The sequence below is a fragment of the Haliaeetus leucocephalus genome, unplaced genomic scaffold (assembly GCF_000737465.1).
Source record: "Haliaeetus leucocephalus isolate CR32 unplaced genomic scaffold, Haliaeetus_leucocephalus-4.0 Scaffold173, whole genome shotgun sequence".
Lineage (NCBI taxonomy): Eukaryota > Metazoa > Chordata > Aves > Accipitriformes > Accipitridae > Haliaeetus > Haliaeetus leucocephalus.
The window spans coordinates 1,006,564-1,020,310 of NW_010972609.1; the positions used below are offsets into that span (position 1 = coordinate 1,006,564).

Sequence of the window (13,747 nt, forward strand, 5' to 3'; positions counted from 1 at the left end):
AAACAGAAACCACTGTTAGACAATGACCATTCCTCTTTCAAGGTAGGCTGAATTGTAAGGCTTCAGGATTGCAGGTGTATTTTCAATGCCTGTATAATTTTTTCATTAATTGAGCATACTGTTAAAGAGCTGGTACTTGAAAATTGTATCTATAGAAAGAATTTGAACATACCAGTTTTTCTGCCTTCCTTAAAATTACTCTTGATGGTGTGATTATAATATGTAAATGTGACTTATATGTACTAATGTGAAGATATTTTCAGCCCTAGAAACACAAATAAGACTTTCTTTCAAGAAAGTTTTGATAGTTCTTTATTGTGAACACATACAAATCATTTTCATAAATCATGTAATGGTATTTATAGATACTCAACGCTAAATGATTAATTTTAGTCACTAAACAGTTTTTATGTTTTACTGATTTATTTTACGTAATTTTCACTTTTTTTTGATTTTAGTGTACCTCGTAGAGTTTACAGTATCCCAGAGAACATACAAGTATTTTTACTCAATTTCATAGAAGGAAAGTGTTGCAAATGGCTTATGTTTTTGACTGTGTTGCAAAGCACTTTTGTTATTTCCTCATTATGCTAACTGCTAAAGTAATATTCTCTGCCTATTGTTTGCAGTATGGTAAATATGTGATTTTGGCATTGTGATTTAAGCACAATCCTGCAAATTGTTCATTTGGGGTGGGGCTGGAAGAAGTTAATTCCAGATTAAAATGTGCTCGTGGTGGCAGATTTATGAGGATTAGCCTAATTGTCTAAATGAAAACTCAAATCATTGCATTTCTGTATATTTTTTAACTATACATTTACCTGACATAACCATAGGCTGAACTTGTTTCTTTCCTCTAAATATGATCATAGACAACAAATTTGGATTTAAATCTTAACCTTCGATATTCTTACTCTGAAACAATGCTTTAGCTAAGGTTAGTCTGTAAATTCTTAGCAGTATGTTGAAGGCCTAGTTATACTTTACCTACTTTTGGTCTTTGACAAATTTCTATACATCTCTTCCTATTTGAATAGCTAAAAAAAAGACATTAGTTTTCAGTGGACATAGCTAATGTAACGGAGATCCATTTTTAACCATCTGCAAATAGGAGTCACCTGTTTTTCCCCGGAGGCACTAGAGGTCTATTCATCAAGTACAATTGCTTCTATGACAAGCAACATTATCATATGAACTTCTATAGTCTGATCAAGCTTTCTTTTGAAATCAGTAGGTTCTCATCTTTCTGCTACCACCCTATTAGGATTGGAAAGGTGTTGTAGAATTTTGTTCATCTGCTTCTTTGAAAGCATTGTCTAGATTCCCGTATGTACTGTTTGCCCAAATTGTCCTTTCCATAGTTCCCCCCACCCACAGACATTCACCCTGAAGTATTTACCAAGTTACTTCCCAGCTCTTCTTTTACAAACTAAGCAGGGCAAGGTCTTTTGCATATATATGGGAAGTGACAAAAATCTAAAAGGAATACAATGTAATTAAGTGCACCTAGTTGATTTAGATGCTTTTTTTTTTTTCAGACATGCAAACTTATAATTACAGGCATAATCACTCCTGGCCCTTACGCTAAAACCAAGCTACGTATAGTTAAAAGTAAAAGGAATTTAAAAAATTAATCCGTAAGATAAAAGCAACACCACAGCCATATTTTTATCTAGTTTAAACCAATCTCTATGCATTTTTAATAAGCACACATAAAGACTACCCCTTTAGTGTTAGTACTGCTTAGGTAACTGATTTTTTCAGTTTACTGAGAAGGAAACAAATTTTATCGGCTAATGAAAGAAATTGAACTAAACTTGCAAACTCATATTTAGGGAAGGCGATGGAACAAAATATGTGCATATGCAGTACGTGACATTAAGGGCCATGTGCCTAGACCTGTTGACACCAAGGAAGAATGAATGTCCTGTGTTCCCATCACTTTCCAAAAGGAAAAATACATGTGCCAAATATTTGACTGTGGTTGGCTGCAGATGCTAGAAAAGGTGGGTGATACTACAGCATATAGGTGCAATTGGCATTGTATGAAGTTTTGCATAACTGATTGCGCCTGGTACAGTTTCTGTCTGTATCTATCTTAGGTATTTACAAGGCATCTGTCACCTTGGTACCTAAGCACTTTGAAAAATGCACCCACCCCAGGAGGCATGATGCAGATACAGGCAGAGGCCCAGGTCCAGAGCAGCAGAGGCAGGTCCCAGGAAGCTCCCCAACTGTGTTACCGCTGTTGTTGAGCTCCTGGCCCACTTGGTGTGGCCAAGGAACATCTCCACCTACCTGTCTGCAGGAAGACGGTACCCCACCCCTCACGTCCAGCTCCACTGGTGGGGAATCTGAAAAGGAAAGATAATGGAAAAGGCAACGATCCAGTAGCAGAGGTGAAACAGAAATGGTGGGATTTCAAAAGGAGGGATTCTTAAAGAGCAGCACATCTCAGGGGAGGGATCAACTGCCAGTCCAAGTGGCAGGTAAGGCACGACACAGGCATAAATCTCAAATGTTCTTCAGTGAACAAAAGTTAAAGAAATACCTCTGATGTCTCTAAAGTTTGTCTATATCCAAAGCCCTGCTCTGTTCTTGGCCTCTGTCTCAGTCCTCTATCCCTACAGCTGAATCGACTGTTCAGTTCTCTGTGTATCTCAACCCAGTAATTGCTACAACCCTAACTATGTCTAATAACAAACTTAAAGGACTCTCACTGGTAATGAATGTTGTGGTGCAAAGAGACAGCACGCTATAGCAGTGCTCCAAAACGGTGGACATATTCATGAACCTAAAGGCTGGAATAATCTTGGCTTCTAATCACCATGTTCAGAACGGGATCGGGCAAACCACAGATCACCCTTGTAGGCACAAAAGATGGGGCAGTTCTCCTGTGGCCACCAGGAGCAATCGCTGATCTCTACCACATCAGACCAAGCTCTGTATCAGCCCAGTGCAAAAAAACGTACAGGCAGCCAGCTGCGGGCTTCGCTGCAGAAACAGAGGACCTGTCTAACAGGAAAGAAAGGAAGATAGCCAGGACTTTGGTGAAGGTTCATTAGTTACTCTTACATGGACCACTTCAATAAGAGATCTCATTTTTTTCTTTAAGCACAACAGAATCAGCAAGGCAAAACAAAATACAGTCTTCAGAAAACTGAGAGTCCCATGTGACTTTTGGAAATAGCTGCATAGTCCTCACAGTGATCAAACGCTGAATTTAAAGTGCAGTGGGTCACTGACTTCCAGATGTTTCTATTTCCTTTAGCCCTTATGCATGACCCTTTCTGATTCCCTTACTTGGTCATTTAAGGATCAAAATGGGAGTCACGCCCTGTCAGAGCAAGGGACGTGAGTTTAGGAACATGAAGCAAGTCACAGCTTTGGAGACTGCCAGTTTGATGGCTGCTATCACTAGGTATAAATATAAAGATATCTATAAAAGACATAAGTGCCCTATTTTGCCTGTGAATCGTATATATCACTGTGAGCAAACCGCTGCATGTAGGAATGCTGTGTAAGGTGGAAACAGCTAGAAGGATCAGAGAACCTGACCTCTTCCCTTTGCTTCCCACCTAAGGAAGCTAGCTGTGCTTCTTTGTACCCACTGTATTTAAAGCTTGGTTTTAAAGGAGAGAGATTTTTTTAAAGCCAATTAACAACCGAGATCAACCATGTCGATATACAGTTTGGTCCATAGCCAATTCTGACTTGACAGTCTTAGTGCCCTCTCTCTGTTTTGGGGGTTTTTTTGGAAGTCACCCCTTTGCCAAGGAAATGAGTTAAAGGCAGTTAGTTGAGGTGATTCTTCCAGCCAGCTTTAATCCAGCTGTCAGCAGCCGTTCAAAGCAGTCAGCCTCTTCTCTGGCCGATAAGGACAGTTTCTGGCCGAACCAAGTTTTCCGGTGCCCCTACTGTAACTGGCACACCTTTTCCACAGCACCAACCTAGCCGCTGGTGCAATCATCTTACCAAGATCCGGTCTGAATTTAGGGCGACCTTTGGTCATCAAGGAATGGATTTATTGGGCAGAGACTGACACATTCGTCAAGGTGGTGTCAGCCGTTGACCTTCAGGCAGTTTTCCCACGATTGCTCTGTAGCGAACGAAAGCTTGTGTAAGGCCATGCCTGTAACGCAGCCTCGGTTTCCCCATGCCCCATGTCAATGCTTCACAAAGCTTCCAGAAACTGGAGTTACTAGAGTTGTTGAACACTTTGTTACGAATACTAACAGTTATGAATATTCCTCCTCTTCTTTGCTAGTCAAGTTAACAAACCTATCCTAAAACCTGTGAATGTATTCATTATTCATAAGTATTCGCCAATAGTTTCCACAATTAACTTTCTGCCCATGGGTTTTCACAGACTGTTTGCTGGTACTCTTTGTCATTTGTGTTATTGGTCACCTATGCCAGATGCTGTCCTTTCAGCTCCGAAAGGCTGAAAATACTGATTAGGAGGCTGGCAAGTGGTAAAATTCCATAGAGGATTAGGAACGTTGCAAAAATTGATTAGGCTTTTTCAGACAAACTTTTCTTAGCAAGCCTCTGGCAAATGTGTAAACATGCACAAATAACAAAAGTGTTATGATCCCCCTGAATCTGAACAAACTAAACTCAGTGATACTATTTACAGAAATATTCATAAATTAATGGGGGGGTGGAGGTTTTTTTATTTTATTTTGCTTCAGTTTTTGACTTTTAATTTATTTTGGTTCTCTTACTTACCAATTGCTAGGTGGGCTCTGTTTAGAACACTTGTCAGGAAAATGGAGTTTTCAAATACGGGGAATTTTCTGATGACATATCAAAAGAAATACAGAGACATTTTGTATGACCAGTGGCTCTACCAGAATGAATATACGATCCCTTATCTTTCTCTGATTCCATAGAATTTAACTGAAATGTGTGTTTGCTATGTGTGGTAAAAATAGGTCCCCTGTTTTTTTGTTCTTTTTTTCATGTGTACTCAAAGAGGAAAATGCTGAGAAATAATTTCATGGTCCTACACTACAGTTGTTAAGAGAGATTTGTTAATGAAGGATTGCAGCTACAGCTGTATTAGGCAAAGGGGGAGAAGAATTGCAAAGGAAGAAGCAGTTATTACAGTTAGGTTGATATACAGTCCCTTTCAAATCTCCATGGAGTGGAAGAGCCAATGATTGCATGACAGTTTGTCCCTAAAATTCATTTTCATAAGGAGCTCATGCCTTTTTACAAATACAATCTCATCCTCACTTTCCATAAAACATGCAACTGGACAGTCCAGCCAGACACAGAGAGAATGTGAATACTTTGAATGTGAATACTTTGAAGTAGTGAATATGCTAAATGCACAAATAATATCCATTATTTTAGCATTTAAAAAATCATAATTATATTAAGCCACACAGAATCCCTTTGAGAGCAGTATAATATTGGAGGCACTTGGGTGTAGAAACGATGAGTGCCACATTAGGGCAGACAGGGACTGATATATAGGAGGAGGGATCCTTGGGTCTGTCAGAAGGAGCTTTCATTTAAAACCGTATCAAATATATATATTAAAAAAACAAAACAAAACAGAAAAAACCCTGATTCGTAAACAGAACCAGAAGTATCATTTAAGATGACCTCAGCAACACCTTCCAGATGTAAGCTTACAGCTTCAAACTGAGGTCTGAAGAGCAGCATAGAAAGTATTCAAAGAGCAGAAATTAATCCTTAAAGAATAACATTTTCAAGACTGGGATGCCAGAGAGTAGGCATGACACTGATCTGGCATTCAGACCACTGTAGCGTGAGCAGCACAGCCAGCTAGCAAGAGTCGGCCACTGCTGTTGAGGTCACATCCTTACCGACGACAGCGCTTCTCGCACGTTATCCCTTGCCTGAGTGTGAGGAATGCAGGCTCTTTGCACTACCGTCCTGCAACGTTTTAGCCAGACCGCCCCAGATTTAATTTCTGATGACCAAATTGTCCCCCCTCCCAAAAAAAACAACCGAAGTGAACTCATGTTTTTTTTTATCTGAAGCATGGAAAGGGTGAGAGTTACGGCCACCGACTCACGTAATCAAGAATGGTGCTGGGCAGGTCGTGCTCTACTGTGAGCCAGCGATCGATTGCTGTGGGTGCAAAAAGCTTAGCCATTTCTAGCCTTTGGGAGCGCATTTTGTGTAGGGGAGGATTTAGAGTAAGCGCATACCTAAAATCCTCCTCATTAACATCTGTAAGAATGCCTCTTTGCACACTAAGCTGCCACTTGCACCCAGATTTCCACCGTGTGCCCTCAGGCAAGGGAAGAGGTAGTCAGGGGAGGGCGACGCTAGGTTTATTTTCGGCAGACGATGGGATCCTGGCGAGCAATGCCCTCAGCTGGCGTTACCTACCATTTGGAGAAAAGAACAAGAAAAAACCTGGCAAATGTTTTGGGGAGGGCATTGCTCGCAGGATAAATGCTGTGGACGGCCACCGTCGCGCTGCAGCAGTGATTTGGGAGAGAGCGCACTGGGGGTGGGGGTGACGTGAGACGTCGGACAAAAGCGAAGATAGCCAGCAGTGCTTCAGAACAACAAAGGGCTGCCCTCAGCCAGTGGTGGAGCACATCTGGCACCCCAGGAAGCTCAATTGGACACTTGGCCCTGAGCTCGTCCCAGGGATTTCTGACTGACACCACTGCAGTGCATAGGTGAGCTTCTCGCTAGGTTCACTGACATTGCCTGTCACAGTCACGATGAGGTGAATTGGTAGTTCCTGCCTTGGGATGCAGCACGGCTGTGTGTGTTATGGGTACAGGACAGTGTGCATTTAAACCAAAAGTGGTTAATAACGTCAACTGCCACGTGCCCAACGCAGTCACTAAACTTTAGTCCGCCCTTCTGTTTGCCCAAACACATACACTCTGGCTTCCCAACTGGCTTCTTTCTATGTGTTGTCCAATGCATGTAGATACCTCCATCTGCCTGGCCTCAGATACAGTGGTTGTTGCTCCTCTATTTGATTGCCAGATGTCACTGGGGAGCAAGATGGGGAGGTTCCTGGATCCTCGGGGCAAGCCGGCCGTCACCGAGGGAGCTCGCCGTCCACGCCGGCCGAAGAACAGGAATCCTCGGTGCCTGCCTCTGACGAAGACTCGCCGGCCAGGACCACAGAGAGCTGGCAGTGGCCGTTGTCCTCGTCTGAAACGCACAGCAACGTTGGGGAGGATTTTGAGGGATTTCAAACGCCAGCGCGGACTCCGGAGTGTACTATGGACATACAGTCTCCCGGGGATCAGTCACTCAGTAGGACTCCTCAGTTTGAAAGTGACTCTCCTGAGGAGGAGGAGGGAAATGATGAAATGAATGAAGAGCGCTGCGGTGTTGAGCCTGTCCCTAGGGATCGGGGTTGGAGAGGGCAGCCCCAGCTAACAGAGGGAGAGAAGCTGTTGATGGAAACCAACAGTAGGATTGTGCAGCTGCTGGAAAATATCAAGAGGGAGCATGCACAGTCCATGGGTCTCATGTCGCAGTCCATGGGCCGTATGGAGCTGCAGCTGGGCATTGTGGCTACCTCCACAAGAGCCATCCATAACTACCTGTCAGAGATTTTAGCTTTCCTCAAGCAGCCGAGGACGCAGGTCCTTGAAACGCGCATCTCCCAAAGAGCCACCCCCCATGTCGAGTTAACTTGCGCCTCGACATGGACCGGTGAGGACGCAGTGGCATCCTCCACTGTGTGCTTACCCGGGGCCGAAGGGACGAGCGACTCTCGAGAACCACCACAGGCCACCCTGCCTTGTCGCAGTGGCCGGCTGCAGAGAGCCATAACCGAGAGGGCCTCGTTGCCCATGCCTACACGCCAGGCAAAAGGGGGAGGGAAGAAAAAATAACCGCACCATAGGATTTTTAGGGTTTTTTTTAATGTGCCTGTCCTTTTAATTCTTAGCCATAAGGCCATCAGTGGCAGAATTCAACCATTTCCTACATTGGCTAACATTGTATTCTGGCTGACTAGATTAGTCTAACATTTTGTAGTTTATATTTGCACTGTTAACGATGTGTGCTGCTGGTATTTGAAGAACATTTGCCTCTGTTCTTTCACTTTAACTTCATACGAGCATTTTTTTACTCTGTGCCAGGCATTCATTGCTTTTCTTACAAATACAAGTCATTTCTTGAGGCAGCTGTTTTTTGAGTTTTCTTTCTCCATTATCCCATCCCCTCTGAGCAAGCATTCGGGACTTGGTGGTAAGTATACAGGTCTTGGCAATACTCACCTCCAAAACTGTGTTCGATCAGTCTTTGCCTGGTGTTTCTGGCATGCCAGCCTGAGGTGTTGGGGTTAGCCTGTACCGGATCATGATCATTCTTATCCTCTGTGGGTCTGACAAGCTCACTTTCTAAGACCCTCGGTGGAGCTAATCCACATGTCTTGGCTATGTCGTACAATAAGTAATGTTGCCAGGATCATACCTCATATTTATCTTTTGGGGCCTGTGTAGTGATGTGCCACCAGATCTATCTAGGCACCTGACTCTCATTTTCAAAGTTCCTTTTATGATGGATCTGGTGGCTTGATGGGCAGCATTATAATTTTTCCTCTGAGAGAGTCTGGGGATTTGAAACAGGAGCCACTAAGCAATGTGTTCTATGGGGATAAGAGCCATCTCCTGCAACAAATCTATTAGGAGGAGACTATCCCCTGTAATTATCACAGATATTAATTATTTAAGAAAAAGAAAAAAAAAAAGCAACTTGCCTAGCAGCCAGACCTCTTGAGAATGTAAAAGTCATGACATGCTGTTGGGTACTGTGCTACTATGCCTGCGATTAAGAGCTTTTCATCAGAGACGACCTACATGTTGATAAAATGCAACTACCTTCTGTGCCTTTAGGCCATCTAATTTCCTGAGGGCTGGCACCCTGAGCAGAGCACGGGTGCAATTGGTAACCCACAGGGCAGATGGAAATGCACTTTGCAATAAATTATTTTATATCTCTTGGTGCTGCCTCTCTCGGGGGAATTTAATATAGTGGCACTCAAATTGCTATATGCATGCAGAGGCATCAGACTGGCTTTTACATGTGGTATCCCTGACAGTTCTCCGAAAGGATGCTGTTACCAGGAGCCCCTTGAGCGGTGGTAATTAATTATCACAGGTGTAGCATGGCTCCTGTGTTTGACTCTCAACATGCCGTTGTAACTTCTCGTAAAGGTTCAGAAGAGTTTATATGGCAACGCAGTGATGAATTCCTCCTCTGGCAAATACTAGAGAATAACCGTAGGCCTAAAAATCCTCTTCTATGATTACAGCTGAGCTGCGCTCTCTGTCCAGGGAGCCATAGACTCTTCTTCCCTATCTTTCTGCGAGACTGAAGTTACTCAAAATAAAGCAGATGATAATATTTTGTTATTCTACCAGTCAGCCACAAATTGCTCCCTTACAAGTGTGCGTGCGTGCGTGCTTGTGGCTGTACTTTGCTAAATGACCGGTTTAACAGTGAAATGCAGCTGGCATGGCCAACCTCCAACGTAGGCTTTTTCCACTGCAGAATATTTCTTCCCTTCCACCTACATCCAGCTGCGTTCCTCTTAGGAATACCACTGGAGGCGTGCTTCTTTGGCCATACTGTCGACACACCTTGCACCGGGTGCGAATTTTTGCACCCGTCCTGTGGCTTTTTTATATCTCTTTTGTTCAAACTGTTTGTAAAGGTATCCTCAGAGAATTTCCAACACAGGCTTGTAAGGTTCCCCTCTCATTGGTACAAGGAATGCATGCTGCAGCATATTTAAGATCACGAGGAGGCTGGGAGAGAAGCCGATTAGTAAGCCTGACAAATTAATTCCAGTATGTGCGGCCTTTCAAACATGGGTTTCTGGTGCATACCTGGTTTGCACGCTGGTACTGTGGATATGAACAGCCTAGTTAAAGGCAAAGGCAAGTAAAAGTTTGTCCCAATATGCTTACGTCTTATTTCTTTGGGATGAGTTTGAATGAAGCTGAATACGATTCAGCCAGTTAATTTTCTTGGCCTAATTAGCACGTTTGATAATACAGTGAGAATGTTTTTATTTCACATAGTGCTTTCACTTCAAAAGTGCGGTGCAGTTGCGGCCAGATGCTAAGATTTTGACGTATTCTGCAGGACCCGCCATGTAGCTGCTGCCATTTAGAATAAATCTCGTTCCACGTGCTGGCTGCTTCTGTAGCTTCAAATTTTTTTTCTTGTAATTTTAAAATGACAACCTCCACTCTACCTTTGCCTTCTGATCAAAGGCAGTAGAGCGAAAGAAGACGCTGCGCAGATGTAGCAGTGCTGCCTTTGGAAATACTACGCGAGGAGCGCCTAAAGAGTTCCTTGCAAAGCAGCTTAAGCTTTAACCTGCTCTATTCTCCCATTTCTAAGTGCTTTAGCTAGACTTGGCAAGGCACTGAGCACCACTTGAATGGGAGCAGCTATAGGGTGAGAAGGACTGAAAACCTGTCTACAGACAAGAAACCTGCAATAAACTTACACAAAACCAAAGTTTTCTCCAAGTGGAAATAGTAGATGGTATTAAGAATTGGTACCAACTGATATTTTGGTCAGATCCAGAATTAGGATCTGACTTCTAGTATTGTCTAGCAAAATCAGTGCAGTTGGAGGGTGTGTATGTTTCATCCCCAAACAAATATTTTCATGCTTTTCAAGTGTCTGTCATAGCCTCATCACTCTTTCCCTGTAGCTTTTTGTTGTCTGAATGGGTATATGGTTACATGTGTCTGTTAAAAATAAAGGGGATCAGTTCTTACATGGTATATTTATATTTCTTCTTTACAGATTTTGAGTACCTAGCGCTTCAGTTTCCAAAACTTACTTCTTTCTGTATCCCAAAGACCTGTTGTTTGGCTTCTGGGATGATAAAAAGGGTGGGAGAGACTTAACAGGAAATCTCTGCCCAGTTGAAGCTCTTGGTGACAGATCCCCTGAGTACGATTCTATAGTCTAGCCATATTTTTGCTGTATAGGTCGAATGTTCATGGTTACGCCATTGCTTTCTGATGCCTTTTGCTGTGCAGAAGTGCAGATATTTTTCTTGCAGAAGTTCACAGTTTGTATTACAAAGTCTTATGAAATGTGACTTGAAGTTTGTTTTATTTTTGAATACTTGTGATGATTTTAAGAATTTTTTTCCTTTTCTCCTTCCACTGGATGATTTAAAACCCACAAAAAATAAAGCAGACCAATGAAAAGAATTGAATGCTAACTTCAATTGAAAAGAAACAGCAACACTACTCTTGTGAGACAGTTTTCAACAGTGTTCAGCTTACTGATTCTGCTCAACCTTTCCTTTCCTGCCTGCTCCCTGACCCTCTGTGACACTGAAATATCCACTTCTAGGACAACTTTCTTCCTAACCAGAAGGCTAAAAGTTCTTCCCTCTCTTCTTCTCCCATTTTAAAATATCATCCTTGCATCAGCCAGATCTACTGTTTAGAGGGATCAAAAGCTCTTTTCCTCCTGCCTTATTCCCATCCATATGCATATCCAGGGCCCTGAGTGCGCTGCTCTCCAGTGAGAGGTAAAACTTAAATCCCTAAATCTGATACGTGCCATAGTAACACCATCTCTACACCACCAAACCCCTGGGTTTTTTAAGTCTCTAGTATCCTCATGAAGGTAGCTCTCCTTGTTTGCTGAAGCAAGTGATCATTTGGGCGATGGAGCTAATTGCTGAAAAGCAACATTGCTCTGACTCGCATTGTGGAAGCCTAGGAGCCAGGCTAAGGTACTCCACTCACATAAATACCACAGGCTATATAACTAATTCTTCCTTTGGTGAAACTTCAAAGGAAAAGATGCCAAATTAACGTGATACAGGAAAGCGAGTGCAATGGAAGGCATAGTAAGGAAACCTGTTGATATGGTTCAAGTTTGGATGCTAGTACAGATTCAGAAGCCGAACTATTCTGCTGGCTTAGGCTAGTCATTCAATTCCTCTATGCCTTAGTTTCACAGTAGTAGAAGTGGCAATAAAGGAGCTGTCAGGCTCTAATTAGTTGATCATACGGTACTTTGAGGTCTTCAGTCTGAAGGAGTAACATTACGTATTAAATGCTGATGAACCTTGTTTGTGACCTAAGTTGGAGACGGGGCTAAAGCTAACACTCTAAGCTTCAGAAGATCTTGATTAAAGTTTTCCCCATGTTTTAGCATCACGTTGTATGGTAGATCAGAATCCCAAATCCAAACGTTGAAGTTCTCGTTCAGATTCGGACTTTGCCTATTTGGTCTGTTTCTGACCACAACTAAGTACATTCCCAGACTGTCCAGTTATTAAAATATAAAATACATATAAAAGTTTCAGTTAAACAAATGATGCAGTTACTAATGCTAATCTCATAATCCAAGAGTGTGAATAAATTAGGATGTGATTACTTAAGGAGAATAGGCATAGAAGAGCACTTCTGGAGTACTTGTTATTGTCCAAAATATCACTGAAATTCTGATGACTAAGTACAGTCTGCTTATCTCTATTTGAAACAGTGCTGTACAGATTCATTATTTCTAAAGGTCTTCTTTCCATTTCTATATAGATATTCTCCCTTCACATTTTGAAGGTTTGAAGAAGAGGATTGTTTTTCGAGTCACACTAAGTAAACATTAAATGCATGCAGGCTTAAAACTAAAGCATGCATGTTATGTAGCAGCAATAAAAAGTGCTCGGCTTGCACGACTTATGATGCTCAAGCGTTGCCTTGTTAAAATGCCAAAAAAACTTTTTCTTTGCATTTTTTTGAAAAGTAAATCTCTTCCTTTGACCTTGCAATACTTAAATTTTCAGTTTTTGGACAAATGATATTTATTTTACTGAATACTTTTATATTACAGATAAGGTGGATGAAATAGTACCAGTTTCCAAGCCATCAAGAATTGCAGACAATGCAACTGTGGACTCAAGAGTGGCAACTATTAAACAGCGGCCTTCTAGTAGATGTTTTCCCTCAGCTACAGATATGAATGTGAGTGGCAGCTATGAAGTACTGCTTTCACTGCGGAAACTGATTGGAGGGGGTCTTGTGGCAGCGTGCAGGGCGTACAACAGAAACCAATTTACAAGCGTTGCTTTATATACTCATTTTACTTTTATTATCTTGTAACCTTAAGGCATGGTCTACTCTGTATTTCTAATAATAGTTTTTTAACAGAAGAGTCTACATACGCCTATAAAACTTTTCTCATTATATCCTTATATTTATTCTGAGACCATCACATCGACAACATTGCTACCTCAGTGTTATTCAAACAGATGTGAACTTGTTCTGCCTGTAATCTGTGCTGGTGAGCCGCCAGTAAGTTCTGAACTTGAAAGTGTCAGTACAACACTAAACCCAAGCTAAAAAACTTTGCTGAAAGTCGAGGTATGCTATTGCAGTTTCAGCAGCAGAGTTAGCGCAGCCATACAATATCCACTAATGTGACGGTTTCTCCTACTGCAGGCTTTTTATTATTCCTAATGGCATATATAATAGCTTAATTAAATAATACATGATGATATGTAAGGGAAGAATTGACATTAATACTATAGCACATATTAAAAATTTAACCTCCAGAACTCTGAAATCAGATTACTCGATGGCAGAATTTGCTCTTACGGAACTTCGCATATGAAAAAATAATTGTTTTTATTGCATTTTAGATGTATTTTTCCATTACCCACCCCTCCAAAAGAGCATCAGTCCTGATACAACAAGCACTTTACTGTTCTCAGCAGCTTGGGATGGAAGGAAATTAAGGC

The 13,747-nt window shown here is 42.0% G+C and overlaps 1 protein-coding gene across 1 annotated transcript in view; it reads left to right on the forward strand.

The window, feature by feature from the left end:
• The window catches only part of SHANK2 (SH3 and multiple ankyrin repeat domains 2), a 314,299-nt gene that overhangs the window by 284,960 nt on the left and 15,592 nt on the right, over positions 1-13,747 (forward strand). The window contains exon 20 of the mRNA XM_010563678.1: positions 12,841-12,971. Coding sequence (XP_010561980.1) covers positions 12,841-12,971 — 131 coding nt within the window. The remainder of the gene's footprint in view (positions 1-12,840; positions 12,972-13,747) is intronic.